Source organism: Anarhichas minor, unplaced genomic scaffold (assembly GCF_050575085.1).
Source record: "Anarhichas minor isolate MPS153535 unplaced genomic scaffold, ASM5057508v1 ptg000009l, whole genome shotgun sequence".
Taxonomy (NCBI): Eukaryota; Metazoa; Chordata; class Actinopteri; order Perciformes; family Anarhichadidae; genus Anarhichas; species Anarhichas minor.
In genome coordinates this window covers 133,640-157,388 of record NW_027466455.1, presented here as the reverse complement: position 1 = coordinate 157,388, position 23,749 = coordinate 133,640, and the positions used below count along the sequence as shown (strand labels likewise).

Genomic DNA, 23,749 nt, shown 5'->3' with positions numbered 1-23,749 from the left:
CAGGAACCAGAACGATAATCATAACTCTGTGGGAAGCAGAAAGAAGGGCTGATGAACGGATGATCAATCTGCTTTTTAATTATGTAAATGTTAAAGATATTCACTATAAAAGACTTAGTCAAAGTTTGAGCTACTGCAGGATTTAAAGGCATGTCGGCCAGTGTGAGTGTGTGTGTGTGTGTGTTTGGCTGCCAGTGGCACTCAATTCAATGCTTAAGCAAACCTTGTGACTTAGGTCATATGACCATGCAATTCTGATACATGTACCACAATTCCTGTTATTATGTTTTCCTATTCTTATAGTCAAGAGAGACTTGTCATATGATGTAAAAAAAAAAAGGTTCTGCAAGTGAAATAAAGCTAGATGGAGTTTCCCTTCAGAGCTAATCACTTTTATTTTCATGTGATTTACACGAATCTGCTGTATACCGTCTGTAGTTAAGCTTTAAGTCGCATGTTCTGTGTCAGGCCACTGCCGGCTGATGTTTTGTGCTGTGAGGATTTCTGTTAAAAGTGTGACAAGCATTCTTGTTGCGGTGCATTCGCAATTCCACAGCCGTGATCGATTTGTCTGAAGGGGGAAAGCACACCAAGTGATGCCGCGATAATATTCCCAGAGGCCATTTTATTTGACAGCATCAGTAAACAAGCCAGGTGACCGGTGTCCCAAAGCCTTTACAGATCTTAATGTGATTCATAAATAGATAGCAGCGAACAACAGCAAGAGCATGTTGATCGTTAACGGCTGACAAAGAACATCCCAAAATCACTTAATTAGGGAATATTGGCGTTTATATGTGTGCTCTGTGCAGCCTCTTGCTTCATAATGCCAAACTAAAGCTAGTATGTGGAGCCTTTGTCCAGCTTGTTGGTCAAAGAACAGGAGCTCTTTCTGCAAGACTTCTGTGGTTTGGATATATTGCTAGCATGCCATAGAAACTGTGTGTGTGTGTGTGTGTGTGCTGTCTCAGGTGGCTAGACTTAGTCCAGGGCTGAGCCTCTTACAAAGCCATCATCCAAATATTAGTGTCAGTGAGAATGTGTGTATGTGTGTGTTTTAGTGTTGTTAGATTAAAGGCTTAAAGTATGATGGTATTAGTGTTGGCTAACAGGCCCTGAACACCAACGAGAGAGAGCTTGTGTGTGTGTGTGTGTGTGTGTGTGTGTGTGTGTGTGTGTGAAGGCAGACATCACAACACAAGCCTGGTATCACTTTAATTCACTGATAAATTGAAACACCCAAAAATCACCAAAGTCTGCATGAGGCACAGATCTAAATATGTACAGTATAAAAGAGAAACCAATGAAAGCAACGAGAAAAAAAAAAGGGATTACAATACGAAAATGTAATGCAAATATAGGAAACATGCAGTTGAAAACACGTCACGAATAGTTTACATACACGGGCTCGGTCTCACAGAGGCGTGATTAAGCTAGAGGAGGACTTTATCTACAGCTGTCAATCAACACTTTTTTATGAACAGAAACCCACGTTTCCTCTCGATATAAGAGTCATGATGTACAGTAGACAGAGTGAAAGCTACTGCGATACCTTTGGGAGACGAATGTCGATATATGCTGACTGTACTTATTTAGTTTAGCATCACGTTAAAGGAATACAAAAACAGAAGGGAATATTTCAACAAGAACAGTACGTCAAGGAAACAACAAAACATTCATTTGTACTATTTGAAATTCAATATATTGTCCCTCTTTGCAGAATTTTAATTACATTTTCATTACATTGTGCCATCATGTACAAAAGTTATATAATAATTCAATATTGAACAAAGAGATGGATATACAGGCAATAATAAATCCACTGACTGAAACCATTGCCCTGGTAGTTTTCTAAAACAAGGGCAACGTCATGTTTTAAAAATCTTACAATTAACCAAAAAAAGTTACAATATATAATTAACATTAATTACGATTGGTCCTCCCTTTCTCTTTAAAGATTTCCCCAGCCTGATTTCTTAAGTGGGTATAAAAAACAACTTTGGATTAATGCAAACATGACAGCTTTCTGTTGGTGGAGAGAAAAGCATCCTCACAGCCAGGGAAAATGTGTTTAAAATGTAAAAGCTGTGGGGCGCACTGAACAAACAAGGTACTTCTGACGCTCCAGAGAACACAAGGCAACAATAACCGCTTCTAGCAAACAATCATATTCAACGTTTCGACTGGTCTCTAATGTAAAACGGCTTCCTCTGAAAAAAAGGAAGCAGGAAGCTGGGTTTTTAAAACGCTGCTCACAGTGAAGGTGACGAGGAGGGAAATGGGGCGACTAATCTAAGTCATTTATATAAGTGCTCAGGTTGTTGGCTCTTTGTCTGAAAATATCTGAAACGTGTTACAGATCATATTATAGCAAATGATGTATTTGTGCGGTGCCCATGCTTGGTAAACAGTATATTTGATCACCGAGATAGAATGCATCTTATATTTTCAGGTGAGTGAACGGCGTGTAGCCAGGGCACGACGCTTGAAACGGTAGCCAATCTCACGGCAACACACCACGCGCAGCAAGTATATGCATATCTCCATGACATTGTTACTAAAATCAGTCGGTCTATTGCATCTCTGTGGCTGCAGCGACTTTGTTTTCACAAGTCGGCCGAATGGTGAAGAATGTTTGGAGAGGGAATTCCTGTCCTGCCCTGTGTTCATTCAATGGTACGGTCACGTTCTTCAATAAGTGCAGTCACAAGACTCCCATCACTGCACTGCTATGCCTGTGTGTGTGTGTGTGTGTCTGTCCATTTGAGCATGTATGCATTTTCCTGGAGACTATGTGAAACAAAATACATCTAAACGAATGAATTATGAGTGAACCGAATAGTAGAATTGAGTGGATTTCCTCATGCCAGTTCTCACGGTGTGGGATCGTACGGTTTGTGAACGCTTTAATAAAATCCCCTTCTTTCAGTGAGTTTGTGTTTTGTGCATGCATGTGTGTACATGTTACCAGATGAACGGGCTTCAATTATCAGCCAACAGGACAACCGGGCAGCCTGAAGGCATCTGGGACAGGACTGTCGAGTTTACAGATAATCTTATATATCCCTTTCTTCCAGCAGGGGTCGCTGTCTCTCCCAGTCCAAATGGCGGAGTGGAACTCCCTCAGAGCCACGTCTGACACCTCGATGAACCTCTCTGGCACCTGCAGACAGAAATGTGAACGTCAAGGGATACAATACTTCAGAATATGCCATGATATTTCCCTGATTCTCCTGTTGGATACACCCCTATCATTTTATATCAGTGCATTGAGTTTGTAATAATAGTATTTTTTTGACATCTCATTCTGTTGCACGAAGAGCACAGATGTAAAGAATAACATTTATGATGACTCTACTCCGTGAAGTCACAGTTAGATATGTCTGTGCACAGTACCTGGGCCCTGGTACTGTTGATGGAGCGAGGGCATAATTAAGGTTATTGATTACACCTGTGCTCGTCAAAACGTCTGCAGCAGTAGCTCCCAGTTTCAACCCGAGCAGGAGACTAATCAGCCAGTCAACTCAAAGCACCTGTGTAGTGAAGCGAGCGGGAGGGTCTCTAACAGCTGCACTTGTTCAGATTCATAATGAGCGGAGTGAATTCTCTTTCACTACTGAGGGGGTTTAGGGTTTCAGTTTTGGCCTAGCCTCGAATTTGTGAAAGATATCAAGATTTGGCACTTTTAATGAGCTTTTTTCTTTCTTAACAGTGTTTAATTTGTTATCATAGAGAGCTGAATAATTGTCCGCATCTTTCTTTCCAAGCATAGTATCACGTCCTGTATGGCGATATCTGTCATCAATCATTAGCAGGTGACAGGTGATCCTAAAGACTGAAAAACATGGCCGGTTAGCTCAGTTGGTTAGAGCGTGGTGCTAATAACGCCAAGGTCGCGGGTTCGATACCCGTACTGGCCAAAGATTTTTAAATAAGAAATGTGAGGCGATTGGGAAAGGCATTCAAACTATGTCATAAATATATGACGCGTTATCGTTGGCCATCTAACTCTGTATAACATAATTATCCTCATATGTCGTTGTAAACCCTTTGTATTACATTTAAAGTACTGAGTGATCCTATCCGTGAAGTAATTTCATCACAATGGACCTTGCTCTACCTCCAGTTTAGAGCTCAGTTTGTGAGTTCAAGTTAAAATACTGCCTTCACTTTGATCTATTGCTTATTGAGAGTATCAGTACTGGTTATGGAGGGATTGTCTTTACAAGCAAATATAAATATACAGACTTCTGTAGGTTGCATACACTTGAAAAACAGTTTCCAAATTGTAAAATGTCCTAAATGTTATGTTACTTTATACTTTCACTTTACTACGTTTCAGAGGGAAATACCTTTTTTTGAGAGTATTTTTACTTCACTTCTTTCGCTGTAACCAACCATTTTTGACATTAACTGAGGTTAACAGAAAATCCACAAAGGATACATTTTTCTAACCATTGTGGAAATGTTATTGATGATATTATAATTATTTCACTATTATTAATACTATTGCATTCCTATTCATTCCTGTGCCATAACGATTCCCCACTGTAATCGCCATTTTACATCCAAGCATGGCATCTATTCCTCTGTAACAATATCTGTCATCCATCACCAATCATCAGCCAATCACACGCGATCCTAGACACCAAAGAATATGGCCGGTTAGCTCAGTTGGTTAGAGCGTGGTGCTAATAACGCCAAGGTCGCGGGTTCGATACCCGTACTGGCCAATGATTTTAAATAAGAAATTTGAGCCAAAGATTGGCAAACCAATCAAACTTTGGTGTAAATACGACGTCTTATGTTATCTCGATGGTGATCTAATTGTGAGTGAGTCAGTGTAACAATCTCATACATCTCGATATGACTACTTTATCCAGAATTGCCCAGAAATTAGTCGCGTGGTAGCGGTGTATTCACCATGTCACAAACATCCCCCGCAAAATGTATGAATACTATATGCAACATCTGAGGAGACTCACAAATACCATCAGTGAGAACAAAAATAACAAGGAAATGCCATTCCTGCCCTTCCATTTGCACATAGTGTACATCCTAACATGAACAGGTGCATGCAACAGCAACTCCATTCATCACACATGCATGTACACAGATTAGAGTTACCGGTAGTTGAAAGACATACATATTTAAAAACAGATTCAAACAAAGCTCTTATACTGTGATCATTTAAGACTAATGACAACCAGGAGAATGATTAAAACACAGTAGTTAGTTAAAAACGTATAAAAGTGCAATATTTTCCATCTTGTTGGTGTTACAATCTTTAGCAAGGCATTCCCTGACATCAATATGTCACACAGCTCTTATCCGACAGACAGAGCACACGTCCTCCTGCATCGGACTAACCAAGGCCATGTCATTATAGACAGCAGTTACGGTTTGAGATTTGCATCCTATTTGTATATTACTTTATACATTATGCAATAGGGATGACATAACATAAGTGTAACCTTGGGGCGCTCCTATGTTTACAAAAACTACTCTAACGTATTGTAGTTAAAGAAAACGTGGAGGCAATCAGACTCCTTAATCTATAAAAGAAACACTCCACAGACAGCACTATAAGGTATCAAAGCATCCACCCGAGGACTGTAGACAAGCTGCATATTGACACACTCTCCTCACCTGGTAGACGTTACTTTTATTGTAGTGCATGTTCAGTATGCGGTAAAGCTCCGTGTCGCGGCCCACTCGCAGCTGACTCTCTCGGCCCAGACGAGATGCACCGTCCCTGGATCACACAGACGGGACGAACAGACTCATTTACATACACACTCATGACTAAACTCGTGTTTATGATGCATAAATCAGTGTCAGCTCATGTCAAAAAAAATCCAGAGGCCACATGCTAGCTCCTATTAAAAACCCCAGTCAAACAAAGGTTTTGCGGCACAATGAGTTTAAGGTGAAGCGGTGCCAACTCAAACCAACCGGGTGAGAGCCTCGCGGACAGCCTGACGTGCAAAGCGCTCCATCTGGATGTAGAAGAACTCTCTGAAGTTACTGAACCATTTAATCATCTGGGAGGTCACACAGCGGTTGAACTAGACGGTGGACAGGAAACACAGCAGGACAGGATGTGAGCAAAGTGTGCACCGCAGGCGAGGGGTGCTTATTAAAAAAAAAAAATGTAACACTAATAATTCAAATTATGAATGAGAGTTCAAAGACAGCTTTAGTCAGTGGCTCAAAGAAAGAGAGGGATTGTTATGGTGCTTCATAAAGGAACGTGTCAATACTCACAAATTAATATCTAATATATGAGAGCAACATTTAGCATTGTCTTTTCACCACAATGTTTACCAATTATTGGCTTATTACAGAAATATTGATATCAACAGACATTCAAACAGAAACTACAGTAAATATTGTTTTCAAAAGGCAAAGGGCATTTTTTTCAAAATTGTATGTACTGTTGTTGTCATTTGTCTTTTTTTATTCACTATACATTTACAGTAAAGTTCTGTTCAAAATTGTGGAAATTGCTGTTATTTTTAATAGTAAAGGTTAGATGTAAAATATCCTCCCTCTGTGTATTTTTGTCTTCAATGACCAAACTGAAGTGATCCTTGCCATGAAATAATCTTACTTCTATGTTGATGTCACTAATGTTAAAACATGAACATCGCCTGATGTGTCATCATCAAAAGTTGGGCCATGACAGAAGCCTGGCTCCAGCACCGTGATGGGGAACACACACCTTGACATCAGGGAAGTAGGTCTTGAGCGTGTTGGAGCTGGGATAGCGTGCGTAGAAGAACATGAGCTTGGCTTTCTTCAGGTGGCAGGGAGACAAGCCCTCCTGGGTGTATACATGAGGCCAGTTAAGGAGATACACATGCCCTTTTACACACACACTCATGAACAAACACATATCCCTCCCTCATTCCTCCCCCCTTTGCTGACAAAAGGATATTCCCCCAGCAGTCAGGTAGAGCTCTCCTCCGTCCATCCCTCCTCCTCCTCTCATCCCCCCGTCTCCCCTCATCCCTCTCTCTCGGCCTCCGTGAGCGTGGCGCGCGAGGGAGGGGTCGAGGTGTCCGAGCAGGGGGAGCGGCGGGAAAGACGGGTGAGACGAGGGGTGAGACGAGAACTCCAGGAAGGGGTCGGAGTTCAAATAGTCCTTGCGGGACGGGGGGAGGTGGGCCAGCTGAGGGTGGTGAAGGGAGCGGGAGAAGAGCTGCTGCATGGAGTAGTGGAGCAGGGGGAGAGTGAGCGGGGGAGGAGGCGGAGGGGGAGGAGGGGGGGGCACGGGGAAGGAAGAGGAGGACGAGGAGGAGGAGGAGGAGGACAGGTGGAAGGAGGAGGAGGAGAGGTCCTTGGGTTGGGAAGCGGGAGGCAGGAGTGAGGGGTGAGACAGAGGGGGAGGGCGAGGTAGAGAAGGGTGATGAAGGGAGAGGTTCGGGTGAGAGGGGTTGAGGTGAGCGGAGAGAGGCGGGCCGAGGAGTGGGTGGGCTTTTCGTATGTCAGGTGACCTTTGGACAACCAATGACATCGCCAGATCTGTCGGCTCAGCGAGATGAGGCGGTCCCGGAGGCAGGGCGCTCCCGTTGCTCCTTTTCTGGACCTGCTTCTCTCTTTCGCCGTCCTGCCTCCCCGTCTTTTCCTCCTCGCCTCTCCCTTTGTCCTCCCCTCTTCCTCTCGTCAACAGCCCCATCCACACTCCCCTCTCCCTCCCGCCGTCGTTCCCCGCGTCGGACGGGAGGAAGGAGATGGCGGCGGGGGGAGAGGAGGGAGCGGCGTCCGTCGTCTCGGTGTAAAGGCGGAGAACTCGGTCTATGACTCGAGCCACGGCGCTGCCCAGCTCTACCTTCAGCGCCTGAGCGAACTTCTGCCCTCCCTCCTCGCCCTCGTCTTCCATCCCTCCGTGCCAATCGCCCCTCACCAGCCCGCCACAGTCCAACCACAACCCCGCTCCCTCCATCACGCCCTCCAAGTGCAACCCTCCTCCTCTTCCTCGCTCTATCCTCCCCTCTCTGTCTTTTTGCCTCTCCTCCCTCTGTTTGTGGAAGTTGTCAAAAGGGGAAACGGAAAGAAGGGAGAAACTTTCCTTTTCCATCTCTCCGCCATCGATGTCCTCCTCATCATACATCCCTTCTGTGATGTCCTCCTCCTCCGTCATCCCAGCATCTCCTCCTCCTCCATCTCCTCCTCCTCCTCTGTTTCTGCACCTCATCTCCTTCTCCTCCTCTGCCATGTGCTTTTCCCCAAAGGCCCTCCACACCTTCTCCTGCAGGGCCTGCAGTCTCTCTCTCGCCTCCTCCAGCTGTTCTTTCAGCTCCTCCCTCTCTCTCCTCTTCCCCTCCCTCCCTCCCTCGCACCTCCTGCCTCCCACCTCAGCCTCTCCGTCTCTCGGTCGGCTCTCCAGCTTCATCCGCTTCACTTTCAGGACGTCCTGACTCCACTCGGCCGCGAGGGCGGCGTCGCTGTGCCTCTTCTTAACCCCCAGCAAGCCGTCCTCCCCCTCCATCACTCCGTCCTCTCCTCCGTCCATCCCTTGCTCCACCTGTCCATCCCTCTCTCCCCTGTCTTCCTCCAAATCTCTGTCTTCCAGGTGTCTGTGCGTGCTCGCGTTTGCGTTGAGTTGCCCTCCAATCCTCCTCGGAGCTCCGCCTGGCTGGAGGAGGTGGTGGATGAGGGGGAATCCGGGGGGTCTAAAGGCTGGAGGAGGGCGCCCGGCACTGGGCGGAGGGTGAACTCCAGGGAGATCTGTGGAGCTGTGGGTGGGAGCAAATGCGTGCATCTGGGGAGCGGAGTCATCGAAAAGATCTGTGGGGGAATCCATCACTGGGGAGACAGAGGAGGAGAGAGGCAGACAGAATTACTGCTTTTGTTGATGTGCAGAAGAAGGGGGTGGACCAGAGAGAACACATGAATACGGTAATTCAGTCGGGTTCCTTTGGGTTCATATTAGAAGAACAAAACAAAGCATTGTGAAGGTGTCACTTTTTTCACTATTTTAGATTTTTTTACAAACCAAACAATCAATCTTTTAATCCAAAAAGAATCATCATTAAAAAAAAAAATCACCATTAATCTAGAATAAAAATAATCATTATCTGCCTAAACAACAGTAAAATCCTTCCTCTATATTAATGCATGAGCAATAATAACCTACTGATATAATATAATTTAATACTTTAAGTGCAGTTTCCATATTACACTTAAATACTTAACATTTCAATACAGGACTTTTATTTGTATGTTATAGTATTCTTACTTTTACTTCAGTATAAGAATCTGAATACTTTTTCCACCACTTTTGTAATTTCAGTGAAAGGACCATTGAACTAGCGTTTAACACCTAAGTGCACTTAAGGGCTTATGTTATCTATATCACTTAGAAATAATGCCGAGTCGTGTTTCTGTTTGGCACTTGTGACGACGCCGTGTTTTTGTTTTTTTATTATTGTGTAGAAATTGTGTAGACTGAGGAGTATAAAAGTGAGAGGCGGAGGTCCAGCAAAAAAAATGTATATGGATGTCCTTACATGGAGCTGCAAAATATAAACATTGGGACAGTTTTGAGTACGTTTAGCTACAAGCACATGGAAGATGAATTTCCAAACGGTCCAAATAGTTCTTCAAAGGGTTGCTATTCCCCTCCATGGCTTCCTAACATGTCATAGCAGGAAACAGTACACTGCGGAACTGACCATGGAAGTCGACAGACTGTGGGCCGGGGCTATATGCGCTGGTGCTGCAGTGGGTTAACATCTGGCTCACCATCTCTGTAACGCATTGCTTGTCGTCAAACTATTTTTCCTGTTTCTCTCAAATGTGTGCTGTAGCACAAACGTCATAAAAACACAAAATGGAGGGGCGTGATGGTGTAGGACAAGGACCTTGGCGAGGAGCACAATAACAAAACAGGAAAATCTATTTTTTCAAAAAGCTGCAAATAATGACCTGAGTACTTCTGCATGGCCTTCCTACAACACCTGGAAACGCTTGTAGAACAGAATAGAGAACACTGGGTTTGTGAATAATAGTACATCTCACTATTTAATCCAGATCAAAAACACACATCTCCATTCCTTCTTTTTTTTCCCAGTACGTAACCTCCTCTCCGTCCCGAAGCCCCTTTCCCCCTTTTTCCTTCCTCTCTATTCCTCTCTCGTCCTCTCTTCCTCTCCCTCTCTGTTATCAGTGCAGGCAGCTTGTTAAGTACTGTTTGATCAGAGTGTTTACCGTCAAACACTCACACACACACACACACACACACACACACACACACACACACACACACACACACACACACATTACACAGTCGCACAAAAGAGAAAGAGGCTTGAGAGAGGGCTGACAATGGTCAATGGTCCTTGGGGAGTGAAATAGAGTGAGAGTAGCATGTATATATGTATCTGTGTGTATCTGTGGTGTGTCTGTGGTGTGTCTGTGTGTGTGTGTGTGCGTGCGTGCACGTGCCAGAGTTTGTGTGTGTGTGTGTGTGTGTGAACAGCAGTCCTACTTTGCATTGATAACACCGCTAATCCACTTCAGATGGATACACTACCGCTCACTGAACAGAAAGATGGATGGATGATAAATGGACAGATGTAAGGACGGACTAAAGGAGGTAGAGGAGGCAGACAAAATGTGAACACAGACCGTATTTAGCATTTTAGGCTTTACTTGATTGCCAATGGTTAGAATTAAAGCTGATTACACCACAAATAGATGGATAGATAGATAGATAGATAGATAGATAGATAGATGGAGGGATAGATGGATAGATGGATAGTTGACCAGTGCATAGGTCCCTCGGTACAACATGAAGGGAATAATCCTACTATAAATAGCTAAATATCAATTATTCAAATGCGCTGTCCTCTCTACTATAATACAGCCCAGATGGCAAAGCAGCCAATGCGCTTATATCAGGGACAGATTAGCTTTTCAAAGCCAGCGGAAAGCTGCATAAAATATGAACACTGAGCAATGAAAATGAAAGCTATTAACCACTAGATTAGACTTAAGAATGGTACTGTTGGACTGCTGTAGCTGTCACTGGGAAAACTGACAAGAGGAGGGAACTCACACTGAATAAAACACACACACACACACACACACACACACACACACACACACACACACACACACACACACACCATGTAAATAATGTTGTAAATTCTTATCTGGGTGTATATGTTGATATGTTAACACATAGGCTATTATCATATAGTCCAACAGGTTATCCCTCTAATTCTCAAATACTAGGCTAGACGGCCTACTGCATTCAAGCGGTTGACATTTATTCAAAATTATAATTTTGTGATGAAACTATTGCTTTATATAGCCTACCATCAATAATAGGGTCTGTGTGTTTTAACAAAAACTAAAATGTCTAAAATGTACAGTTTTAAAATAAAATAAATTAGGAGCTCTAACATTATTTGTGTCGGTTGTTTTTGTTTTTATTTGACCTGGCTTACACAGGTTATATGACTTTGTTCTAAAAAAATATATATGTCAAATATGTTGCCAAGCCTTTATAATGTTTCATCTATCTATTCATCTATCTATCTATCTATTCATCAATTCATCAATTCATCAATTATCTACACTGTTCAAATAACGTTACTTTGAATAATTTATATAATGTTTGAAGCCACCGCGTGGCAACATCTGCCGGTTCTGCCACGCGAGAGGAATCCGCTTTGACCATTTGGACGCACGAGCTGTCAGTTTATCCGTGTGTATGTGTGCGCGCGCCCGTGTCGCGTCCTGTGACTAATTGGCAGCGATGGACTAATGTCGCAGTGTGAAAGGAAAAAACAATAAAACACACACAGAGCGAGACCAGTAGAGCAGACCCTCGTAGCTTATTCAACGTGTAACATGTCAAACAATATGTTGTGTTTGAAGTTTAAAAATGAACTTACTCTCAGTCACAGAGAAGAGCTCCAGCGGTGTCCGTTCCCCCCTCGACGCGTTCCGCTCCAGTGGCCGTTCCTAAGCGCTCTGCCTCGGTCGACTCTCTTCAGCTGGCACCCGGCGGGCCTCGGACATCGGTGCGGGCAGAAAAAGAACCAGCGAGTTTCCGGCTTTTTCCTGTTCCCCTCCGCTCTATTATTTGTCCTTTGTTCCGCAACTCTCGCAGTTTTACTCTCACGCACCAACCAACCTCCTCTTTACTCTATAGTTGTGTCACTGTGCAGGTTTTTTTTCCTCTCCCCCTCCCTCGCCAATCCATCTATATCTCTGGCTGGCATCATCCTCACGCGCTGCTCCCGGTGTGGAGTAGCGCGCGGTGGGCGGGCGGCCGGGCTCGAGAGCTGGCCACTTGACGGTCCGGTCCCTCCCATGTTGGCATGACCCCCCCCGAGAACGTGCACGCACACGCACACACACACACACACACACACACACACAGACATACACGAGAGAGAGAGGCATGGTTTAAATGATCAGAAGTAATGCTAACTGATTTCAAATTAATGTCTTTAGCTTTTTTTTTTGATAATTCATGATAGCAACAGTTTGTTGCAGATGGCTTCTTAGCACACAGGCACAGATTGGAAGTCTACCTTGACCAAGAAGACTGAAGAGCATTTTCTAAAGGCCTGTAATGCTGAAACCGCATCACAAAAGTGGAGTCACAGATTGTTTTTAGTTTTTTCGCAGCATATTCTCAGCTACACAAGGTTACAGTGAAAGTCATTCATTAACAGTTTTATCTCATCACAGGAATTTTCTTTGAACGCCACACAGAACGGACATCATCACACAGTTTGTAACCATATGAGCTTTATTCAATTTAACAGGTTCAAATTACAGGTTAAATATATTAGAATGAACTGTAGACCAAATCTGATTGCAAAATAACCTCTATGTAAACCAAAATACTTAATTTAAGTAAAACAAATGCACCAAAAAAAGTGATGGAAAATTAACATTTGGTGAATTTAAAAGTGCAAATATTATATTGTATATGATCTGCCATCAAATTTACTTTTGATGTCATATTGTTGAAATTCAACCATGTGTTGGACTCTTGATGCCTGACAGTAAACAGCAGTCTGTGGCAGTACATTGTGAGAGCAAATGGACCATGTTAATCACAGCCTTTCAGGTGCACCACACATTTCTTTTTTTTAATTGAAGTCTCATCTGAACTATCGGCAATGATTTACCTCAGCCTTGTTGCTTTCATCGCACGGAGATATTTAGTTTCCAGAAAAACATGAATGTATGCCTGACCTTGGGCAGCAATCTGTTACCTGTTGCTGGGAATGTTGCCCAACCTGAGCCTCCAAACGGAGACCATGGGCCAGTTTATAACTTTGTTCAGCGATACCTCCTATTATCTCTTTTTGAGAATGGTTTATTCTTTCATCCGTCCAATATTCACTCCCTCTCTTACTCTCTGTCTGTCTCATCTCGTTTCTGTCTGTTTTCTACTTCTGATTAAAAATGGTTAGGCACTGACTGAAAGGTCGCAGTTGTTATGGAAACGAGGCTGGTAACAAAAGCTGGACACACGGGTACAGAGGGAGGGGGGGGGGGGGGGGTAAAGAGAGAAAAAGAGGGAGATGTGTCTGAATAAACACGCAGAGAAGAGGAGAGGGTATGGAAAGAGAGAAAGTGAGTCTGAATAAATAAAAACATCTGCAGGGGGAGAAGGGCGAGAGACGGCGAGGTCACGGAATGATGGCTCCACCTGCAATAATAAATAACAAAAGATAATACCAGGTTTTTGTCATTCTGGGAAGCAGAAGTGTGTGTGTGTGTGTGTGCATTGGACAGAGTGGCGGACTGGGAGAATGCAATTGATGGATAATACATGGATCTGCTGCACAGGCTAGAGAATACTAAAAAGTACAAATTGTTCACAGAAAAGCCTCCCAAAAAGCCTGAAATTGTGCGTGAGTGTGTGTGTGAGTGCGGTAACGTCATCTCTCTGAGGGCTCGTATTATGTTAACCACTTAGACCAACATCAAACACTCTCTAAATCACACACACACACACACACTTCAGTGCAAGAGTGAAGGTGCCAGCCATATAAATAGGACGTCCCAGAGCGAGAGATATAAAGAGAAAGGGACTGACAGAGAGAGAGAGAGAGAGAGAGAGAGAGAGGGGATAGATTATAAATTCAAAGGGGTGAGAAAAAGGATGGGGGAAGAGTAGAGTGAAAAACTGAGAGAAATAGAGAGGGCAAGAACAGGAGGGGGTGAGGACGGATAGATATGAAAGGATCAATAGATGGCATAAAGTGTATGTTCATTGATTTACGTACAGGGAGAGAGCAGTGGGGTGAGAGGGAGGGGGAAAGAGAGGATAGAAAAAGCGGGGAGCAGAGAGAAGAGGGAATAGGGGGGAGGAAGGGAGAGAGAGAGGGTGTGGGGGGGGGAGAGAGTAAGCCATAATAAAGAGGAAGCAATAAACAAGTCAGAGCAATACCATAAAGCAAGGGACTATGTGAGAGATAGAGGCCTAATTAAAGCTGCATCGATCAATATATTTATATCACCACTGGGTCAAATGACTATGTGTAATGTGAAAGGGGTCGCTCATTGTGACAAACCCACACAGATTCTGTGGTTCCCCTCAGCTCATAATCGTATAATCCATGACAGAAGACGTTTCCCTCGAAACGCAATTCACAGCACCAATAAGACAACTTTAAACAAACAGCACTACTTATTTAAAGTATTTCTAAGTATTTCAATGTTTCTGTGGCCCACCCTCGATTACTAAATCTACATTTGATGTACATTAAAATTTTAAACCGTAAATATATGGTAATCTTCTTTGTATGCTTTGGGACCCAACCTGAATTACATCATCATTTGATCATGTTTGAGCAAAATCGAAGCAGCCAGAGGCTGAGATATCCTCACTTTTAGTCCCTATGGGACATGCTCCAAAAAACTTTGGATCCTACATTTCCCACAATGCAACTCGACAGACACTTCTTGCCCCCCTAAAGGCCTTCTTGTTTGAAAAATCCCACGCAAAGTTTGCAATACAGGTTTTCTGTATAAAGTTTCGTCTCAAGTCCTATAGTCAAAATATCCCCGATGACATCACTACGACGTCATTATTTTTTCAGACTTTGGTCTTTAATGATTCAACTGTAGGTGTTGATTTACTTCATTCAGTTATATTAGGATGATTTTGGCGATACTGTTCACCTAACAATAAGGCCCTGATATAAAGTGAACTAAACACCGAGAGACACACGACATATGTCAAGACTGACAGTAGCAGGAAGAGACAGACAGGTTGGAGCAGAGCACGGGGGTGAGACAGGCAGAAAGAACGGGTGTGTTTGTGTGTGTGTGTGCGAGGGAGATGGGAGTGCGAGAGAGAGACAGAAGTGTACTCAAATAGCTCAGGGCAAGGTGACACAGAGAAACGAACGGACAGAGAGGGATAACAAGCTCATAGGGGGGGGGGGGGGGGGGGGGGGGGGGGGATTGTGTGTGTGTGTGTGTGTGTGTGTTAGAGAATGAGAGAAAAAGGAAGAGACAGAGGGGGCGGAAGGGGAGAGGGATAGAGGAAGTTGAGAGAACAAAAACAAAAGCGGGGAGAGAGTGTGAGAGTGTGTGTGTGTGTGAGTGTGTGTGCGCGTGTGTGTGCGTGTGTGTGGACAGCCGAAGGTGTCAGAGTGTGCTGTTTGGCTTAATGATGACCCACTGGGCATGTAGGTCATAACGGTTTGGGTCTCAAAGCCATGACTGTGTGCATCCATTAGTGTGTGAGTGTGTGTACGTGTCTCTCTCTGTGTGTGTGTGTGTGTGTGTGTGTGTGTGTGTGTGTGTGTGTGTGTGTGTATGTGAAAATAGAAACTCACTAGACACACGCATGTAAAGTGGGTCTCTTAGCATGCGTTTTAAGAGTGTTTGGTCAGAGGTTGGAGAAGCAGTTTTTCTAGCCGGTAGGACTCAATAGATACTTACACACACACACACACATCACAAACACACACACACACACACTCTTGTGCACCCACACATGCTGCAAAGCCAGTTGGCATCCGCACACCAACAGCTGCCCTTCATGTCATACATGCACATGTAATGCACCATGCATGGCACTACATTATGCACAAATACATACACACACACACACATCTCTTTCTTTTGATCTCTCATGACAACACACACATTCGCTCGCTCGCTCGCTCGCTCGCTCACACACACACACACACACACACACACACACACACACACACACACACACACACACAGGGGGAAGCTATTATGCTCTCAGGCTGGAGTGTTTTGATGGTATAATTGCAGTGACCAGTGAGGAGAAAGAGACAGAGGGAGGGATGGAAAGAGGGATGGGGATGAAGGGAGAGAAAAAAAGAGGAGTGCTGACACTCTCAGCATGCTAATGTTGCGAGGCTCTACCCCCCCTGATTTCATCCCTCCCTCCCTCCATCCGTCTCTTTGTCTCTCCATCTTCTCTCTCTCTCTCTCTATCTCACGTCCTCTGCATTTCACAGGTGCAGCACTACAAAGCGGGAGAGATGGAGGGAAAGGTAGAGAGGTGGAGAGATGAGAGGAAAAGAGGGATGTATAACAGGATGGAGCAATGTTATCTCTTGCTTTTCTCTGCCATCCCTCCATCCTCTTCAAGCTCCCCACAATGCTCATAACAAAGCATGCAAAAAAAAGAAAAAAGAGGTACGGGAGGATGAAAATAGAGGAAGAGGGAGGGTCAGTTTTTCCATCCCTTCAACAATGGAGGGATGATCTCTGCTTATCCTCTAATCACGTCCCTTCTTTTTTTCCCTCTCCTCCGTCCCCTCTGTTATCTCGCGCTACCCCTCTTCTTCTCATCTGGTGAGAGAAAGGGTAGCCTTTTCCTCGCGCCGGCCTCCCTTTTTTTTTTTTTGTCGCCTCTCCATCTGTTTGTCCTTCCAGTCCTCCCTCCATCCCTCTCTCCTCTCCAGAGAAGGGATTCTGCTGCATGGCACTGATCTCTTCCCGCTTTTTCGCATCCCACTTCCTCTCCTCTCTCATTCAACCCCTCTCCTCTTTTGCTTAGATAGGCGAAAGTACCAAACTTTTTAAAGGAGGTTAGTCTGATTCTTGAGGAAATTGTTAAAAAGAGCATATTGAACTCCTGCAGAAGACATACAAAAACAATATGGTCGCCTATTGGGTATAATGTATTCAGGTAATCAAAAAATACAATCTATTACCGCTCAAATGTATCTTGTAACTATTCTTTAAAGAGCTACATCATTGGGCATGGAAGGAGGAAATATATAGTGACAGGGAATTGTGGGAAATAAAGCACAAGTGCAACAATAAATAACATACACAACTATCAGTAATGGCAAGATAGCAGCCGCTCTGATGGAGATGTTTGTGATGTTATTTTCCTGACAAAGTGAGTTATGAGTCACATCACCTCTTCAGCTGTCCACTTAACAGCACTGGAGGGCTTTCATTCAGCACTCTGCTACAGCACATTCAGTGTTGTGTAACATAAGGAAAAGAAAACACAATCAGTTCGCATTTCATATCTGGAGCCGTCGACGAAGTTCATCCGCAGTGCAAGTCCTATCTTGCTCACCAGTCCTAAAACAGCCTGTTTTAGTGAGCGCTAAGCTTTGCCGCTGCTTTTGCTGTCGAAATTGCTCAGCTGAGAAAAATGAAACGTGAGATGTAGCTGCTCTACGGGTGGAGAACACAGGGAATGAGGAGTCTGTGCACTGGAGCGTAATTGATGCGATCTAACATCCAACAGCGCCTCTCGGAGGTACCGCCTCGCTACTGCAAACCTTCAGACCTGCAACTCTTCTGATACGGTTGAGCAGCCGCCGTGAACTACAGAAACATTCGACACTTATTTTGACCATCTGATGATGCAAAAGAAAACAGAAATCTTACAGACTTAAATTAAAATCTTATTTATTAATCATGACATTGTTTGTGCAAAAAGCAAACTGTATTTAACAAGAAAACATTATAAAAGGAGGGTAAGAATCACACAAGAGAAAGAGATGAAGCATTATTTATCCATTTCCGTTTAGTTTCTTTATATTTATATTTTAGCAAATCACACATTTTTCACTTCACAAAGGCAACTGAAGTAGCAGTCTGCTGTGTAGTGTGTACCTCAGGAGTGTGTGTGTGTTGGTATGTTAAGACCCTGAGCTTCTTTGTCTTTGAGCTGTCTTCATGTGTGTGAACAGTGTGTATAAAAAAACGTGCGTGTGTGCATCTAAGGGTCCTGTGTATGTGTGTGTGTAGGCGTGTGGGTGTGTGTGGGCGAGGAGTGCCTGTCGACCAACATCTCCGCGTGCTTTAAATACTGGGCCGTCCTTCTCATCACAGACTCCCTGCGTATCGGATCTTGGTCTCCTGGACAGACAGACAGAGAGACAAAGAGACAGACAGACACATAGACAGGAAGACGTGAGGGATTATTAGCAGAGTATGACAAAATCTTCCCTAAACCTTGTTATCTAACAATTGAAACAGCAGTGCTTAAAGAAAAAAAGCAAGCCATCGAGGATATTTGCACTGAAATAGTTTCCTGGCACAGTGGGATTCGAACTCATGCCCCCGAAAAAGACTTACACCTTGATCCAGCACTTTGGACCACTCAGCTACGCTACTTCAACACTGTATCAAATTCGCTGTCATACAACTCATGGGGGAAGGTGGGTCAATGTTTCCACCAGGCCAAAAATAGATGTGGGACACATGTTGAAGGCACAAAGTAACCATAGATAACCCATTAGAGGGCCGTCACATGTTAGCACAGTACACACATACCTATGTTAGTCTGGGAAGCTAATTTAGATCTGTGACTGACTGACTAAAGTATCAAGTACTTTAGTCCCTTTGTATTTAATTATCATGAGTATCAAATATAATAATAAATTATATTATTTTTGGCTTTAGTTTTTAGTTACACTGCGTCCCTCCAAACCTCTCTAACCCGTCACTGTGCATTGTTAAGGTAGTTAGGCGAAGGTAATTAGCGCTGATGTCTCATCTTTTCTTCTTGTTAAAAACAAAACAAAACTGGAAAACATGAATGTATCTTCCACTTCCTATCTAATCTTTTATTCTATAAAAGGAAAATAGGAAAAATCACCTGAGAATCTGGGTCTGGAGATGTTTTAGATTATTTAACTGCACATAATTCATTACTTTTGTACTAGAATAGAATAAAATCAAAACCTCTACTCTGTCTTTCATATTTACACACTGCCCAATTGTCTATAAAGTAACAATGTCAGGAAGTAAAGTGACTTTTTTTATCAACCTGACAAAATTACGTTATTGTGGGAAGAAAAGAAAAGAAAAGGCAACACTGTAGCTTCTTTACATTCTAATAGAATGTAAAGAAGTTACATTGTATCAGAATGTAGCTTCTTTACATTCCAATAGAATGTAAAGAAGCTACATTGTATAGAATGATTCTATTGAAGTTATTCCTTTTTTAAATGTTTTAGACGAGCCACTTTAAAATAGTGATTATAGCTGCTTACATTTGGTTACATTGCTATTTGCTGTCATTGAAAATAGAATGATTAAATAACAATGTATGTATAGGCTACTTGTATTGTTTAAAATAACGTCAGCAGGGACTGTTGGCCCTTGGGCATTTTCACATTAGCAAATCTGGCCCTCTTTGAAAAACGTTTGGACACCCCTGGTCTATGACATGGTACCTTCATACATCATGATCTGCATTTTTCAATCACAAATCAGAAGTTGGAAATGACTTGCTGTGTTGTGCTTTAACACAATCAGTATAAATCCTTCAGCTTTGGATCCAGCTGCTCAGAAAGCACCCTAGAGCTGCAAAAAATCACTGGCAGCGGTGGGATTTGAACCCACGCCTCCAAAGGAGACTGGAGCCTTAATCCAGCGCCTTAGACCGCTCGGCCACGCTACCCATAGAGTTCTGTCACCACTAGAGACAACTCAGCGAATAGGTTATCCATTAGTGACAAACTAGATTTACAGCAGAACAACAAACAGTTCATCTTTGCTAAAGCAGGACAGTAAATACTAGAACGAAATAACTGTTGATTTTACGATGAGGTCACTTGCTGCACATGCTCTGCTGTGTCCTCTGGTCTGCTTGCGTTCATGTGTGTGTATCAGCTGTGTACATTGCATTTGTCAGTGTGGTGGCGTGTGAGCCGCACATCAGAGTATGTAGCGCAGAATAAATAAGGTATACAAGATGTAGGAGTTAAATGCACGATGTGATTAGCTTATTTGCACACAAAGCTGGCCTCATGCAGGAATGGGCATGACAGAGTGCATTCAGGTAAAGAGCCATATTGAAATGGGTGAATTGGACTGTGAAAGTGCTCCAGTGTTACAGTGCTACATGCTGGACTATTGCTGAACTGAATACTTTAGCACCACCCTATCTCCTCACCCTGTACTCCAGTGATCAGGATATCCACTGCCGTCCTGTATGCACGAATGGCAGAACTAAACTCTCCCTCCTTCTCCCTCCGCATTGCAGCTGTCAGCTCAGCGGCAGCTTGGTTTAAGTAACCCACGTCCGCTCCGTCCAGACTGGTGGGCGGCAGCGAGAACAATTCTGAGTGGTCACTGGAGGAAACGGATTTATCTGCAATGGAGAGAGAGAGAGAGAGAGAGAGAGAGAGAGAGCAGAAGAAGTTATTTACTAGTACAGAAATGCAGAGCAAAAACTGTGGTTTAAAAACAAAATATCACAAACATAAAAAAAGGGGGGGGGACATTGTTTGGTTCCAGCTTCTTACACGAAAGAATTAGCTGATCTAATATGATAACTAACGTAAATATTTTGGTTTTGGGGCTGTTAGTCGAACAAAGCCAGCACTGTGTAATAGTCAAAGCGGGCTCTGGAAAATGTCAGACATATTATAGCTAGACACGTACCAGACTGAAGAAGCAGGCGGTAATTAGATTAAGACAGATTTGAGAAGGCTGTGAGCAGTGGTATTGTGTTATGTGTATTCATTCACATGTATGTTCACCTTGTTTGTAGCAGGGATCAAAGACAGCCAAGTCATTATCGGTCAGAGGAGGTGGACCTTCCTCTTTTGGGGACGGGACTTGCTCTTCTGCCCCGGAGTCAAACAGTGAATCAAATTCTTCCTGGGACTCTTGTGATTGGCGGTCTCTGGCTGGGCATTGGTCAGGAGACGGAACTGGAGGTGGAAACATGGACCAAAAGGACAAAACAAGAATAATAAGGAAAAGAAAAGTACACATCATTGTTAAATGTTGGCTGTTTCTTTGTTGTCTCCTCTGTACCTCTGTCATCCAGCTCTGCATCGCTAAGCTCCTCCTCTTCTTCTTCTTCTTCTTCTTCTTCGTCTCTCGGAGAGCCTCCCATCTCGCTGTAAGCCTCAGCCGCCACCTCCGGTTCTCCCACGTCTAAGCCCAGGTTGGTGCCCAGGTCCTGGGGTAAGGTGGGAGCCTCCCTCCCAACCTCCTCCTCTGCTGGTTCACAGTCCGAGTCCCTCCGCTTGGGGAGGGGGATGAGCGGGGGAGGCAGAGGCCCGGCAGAGGACAGAGGGGGGGCGTCCAGAGGCCTCGTGACTTCACCACTCTGAGAGCGGGGAGGGAGAAAGAGAGGAGAACGTGGTAGATGTAGGAAGAGAGCGAGAGAGGGAGGTGGATAGAGAAAATGAAAAGGAAGCGAGTAACACTAGGACTCTTGGTCTGGCATATGTTTTGTGTTTCACTTCCTGTATGTGTGTATGTGAGTGTGTCTCACCCTGAAGAAGTCCTTGAGCTGTGGACTGTTGTAGAGTGCAGGTATGTTGGTAGTAAACAGAAGCATGGCCTCGGTAGCATTCCTCCTTTCTTCAATCACGGCCTCCTCAAACCTCCCTGAAACACAGGCAGAACATTTAAGAACGCCGATGTGGATGAGGATGCGAGGACTTTACATTGCATGGGAAACACAACAGGTGGAAGATAAACTGGGCAACCTTACAATGTTTGTTTTTGGGGGGAGACTTTTAGATGCGTTTATTCAAATTGATTGACATTTGTCAGGCTGTAGTTCACAGTGTTGTTCAGGAAATATCCCGTCAAGTGAGGGTTTGCCATGGTGCTTTCAACCAATACAGCACAGCAGCTCAAACCGCACAACAGGAGACTGTCTCTTGGTATTTGACTCAACTGCGTTGCTGCATTTGCGGTAACCGCCAAACAAATGAGGTAATCGGCCGAGAGGAAATGTCACAGGAGTCATGACGAAACGCTAAAAGCTGCCAAAGTAAGTCCTCATCAGAAATGACTGAGGGGACACTTAACAGGACAATTCTCTGACAGTGTGACAACGTATCTAGCGTGGAATGAGATATTTCTGATATTTAACAACCCAGTTAGTCTTAGCACTTGGCCACCATGCTGGAATTGGGAGCATCTACAATGCACCGCCATCTTCGCCCCCGTACCAAACACTTGCGCGCGGGGGAAAGACGGAAACTCCTCCTGTCGTCTGAACAGGTTCCTGTGAGTGTAGGCCAGCTCCCCGTGGAGCTTCTTCAGCTCGGAGAACCTCCTCCACACCACCACCTCCTTCACGTCTTCCGGATGGCGCTTGGACACAAACTACAGAGGACAGAGGACAGAGGTTGCTTCACTAAACTACATGTTGAACATCAAGTTTCAAAAAGTCATGGATCGGTTGTTCTGTGCAAGTATGTTTGTGTATAAATATAAGGGAGGGTGATAAAGGCTCAGGTCGATGAAGATATGATCTCCATATTGACTGTGTGTGCATGCCTGTGCAGACCACGGGGCATTAGTGTGGTCATGCTGGGCTGAAACACATGAACTGAATCACAAGTTCGCCCCTGCTACACCGCCTCAAATAATAGGCTCGTTGTGTGTTCATCTCTCTGCCTGCAGAGCCTTTGTTTCTTCATGACTAGTAACGCTACTGATGTTACTCACTTCATTGTGTTGTAAACCATTAACAGTACGTCTGACCGAAGAGCACGACACGCGAAACAATGTTTGTGTATTAAAGAGAAAGAAAACATGACAAACCCACATGAAAATGAGCTTAATTATGAAGTATAAGTGACAACGTAAGTATTGTAACGTCAGCTAAAGAGAGATAAAGAGTGTAAACCAACCCTCGCTGTCACTTTGTACTCGGTGTGTCCCTTCTCGTGTGTGCGCGGGTCGGTAACGGTAAAGAAACGGTAGTATTCATCTTTGGGTTTTCGTGACATGTCAGTTCTCGGTGGCGACAGAAAGAAAACAAGCAACAGTGCGTTTCAGTGGCTCAAAACACAAGTGTCAACGCTGCTGCTGCTGCTGCTGCTCTGTTGTGATTCCTCGCTCCCTCCTCTCCGCTCATTTCCTGTCTGGTGACGTGATGACGTTCTGTGGCGTCAAATTCAACGTCGGTTTTTTAAATTTTATTTTGTCCAATTTAAAAATATTTTAATTTCTTATAATCTCATTCTTATTAGTAGTAGCAGTAAATGTTGTAAAATGTTATATATATATATATATATATATATATATATATATATATATATATATATATATATATATATATATATATATGAGGTAAAACAAAATATTTACTATTTAATTATTATTTATTTTATTTTATTTTTTTAATGAAATATTTACATTTTTATAATATTGACTCTTAAGTTGCAATATTATTTCCGAACACTATTTTTTTTTACCTAATTAATGTAGTTTATTTATTATTTTCCCTCACTGAAGTCTTCAAAGTAGCATAAGACTTCTTCTGTTTTAT

The 23,749-nt window shown here is 43.7% G+C and overlaps 2 protein-coding genes and 3 non-coding genes across 5 annotated transcripts; 2 read left to right on the top strand and 3 right to left on the bottom strand.

Annotated features, from left to right (window-relative positions):
• Nucleotides 1–1,200: 1,200 nt before the first annotated feature.
• On the bottom strand, nucleotides 1,201–12,146 carry prox3 (prospero homeobox 3). Its single transcript, XM_076086918.1, has 6 exons — nucleotides 11,910–12,146; nucleotides 6,941–8,811; nucleotides 6,725–6,832; nucleotides 5,956–6,068; nucleotides 5,650–5,755; nucleotides 1,201–3,163 (listed from the first exon to the last, which is right to left on the bottom strand). Coding segments are annotated over exons 1-6 (2,373 nt in total). The 5' UTR covers nucleotides 11,911–12,146; the 3' UTR covers nucleotides 1,201–2,989.
• trnai-aau (transfer RNA isoleucine (anticodon AAU)) lies at nucleotides 3,847–3,920 on the top strand. The gene has a single exon. It is a non-coding gene; the product is annotated as a tRNA-Ile (tRNA).
• trnai-aau (transfer RNA isoleucine (anticodon AAU)) lies at nucleotides 4,660–4,733 on the top strand. Its single transcript has one exon. It is a non-coding gene; the product is annotated as a tRNA-Ile (tRNA).
• Nucleotides 12,147–17,884: 5,738 nt separating the features above from the next.
• Nucleotides 17,885–23,331, bottom strand: snx15 (sorting nexin 15). The gene is made up of 7 exons (XM_076086916.1): nucleotides 23,109–23,331; nucleotides 22,422–22,578; nucleotides 21,734–21,849; nucleotides 21,268–21,565; nucleotides 20,988–21,161; nucleotides 20,399–20,596; nucleotides 17,885–18,354 (listed from the first exon to the last, which is right to left on the bottom strand). The coding sequence occupies exons 1-7, from the start codon at nucleotides 23,205–23,207 to the stop codon at nucleotides 18,215–18,217; spliced, it is 1,182 nt and encodes a 393-aa protein (XP_075943031.1). The 5' UTR covers nucleotides 23,208–23,331; the 3' UTR covers nucleotides 17,885–18,214.
• trnal-aag (transfer RNA leucine (anticodon AAG)) lies at nucleotides 19,821–19,903 on the bottom strand. The gene has a single exon. It is a non-coding gene; the product is annotated as a tRNA-Leu (tRNA).
• Nucleotides 23,332–23,749: the final 418 nt, after the last annotated feature.

What these genes read in the sequence shown, in the direction of transcription:
- prox3 (XM_076086918.1), bottom strand. An exon ending in TCTACCTGACTGCTGGGGGA is followed by an intron (nt 6,833 to 6,940) that starts ATATCCTTTTGT and finishes CCTCATGTATAC; the next exon opens with ACCCAGGAGGGCTTGTCTCC. An exon ending in ATAAAAGTAACGTCTACCAG is followed by an intron (nt 3,164 to 5,649) that starts GTGAGGAGAGTG and finishes TTCTGTCTGCAG; the next exon opens with GTGCCAGAGAGGTTCATCGA.
- snx15 (XM_076086916.1), bottom strand. Translation starts at nt 23,207, where the DNA reads ATGTCACGAAAACCCAAAGATGAATACTACCGTTTCTTTACCGTTACC. An exon ending in AGTACAAAGTGACAGCGAGG is followed by an intron (nt 22,579 to 23,108) that starts GTTGGTTTACAC and finishes TGTCCTCTGTAG; the next exon opens with TTTGTGTCCAAGCGCCATCC. An exon ending in CCCCCGCGCGCAAGTGTTTG is followed by an intron (nt 21,850 to 22,421) that starts GTACGGGGGCGA and finishes CCTGTGTTTCAG; the next exon opens with GGAGGTTTGAGGAGGCCGTG.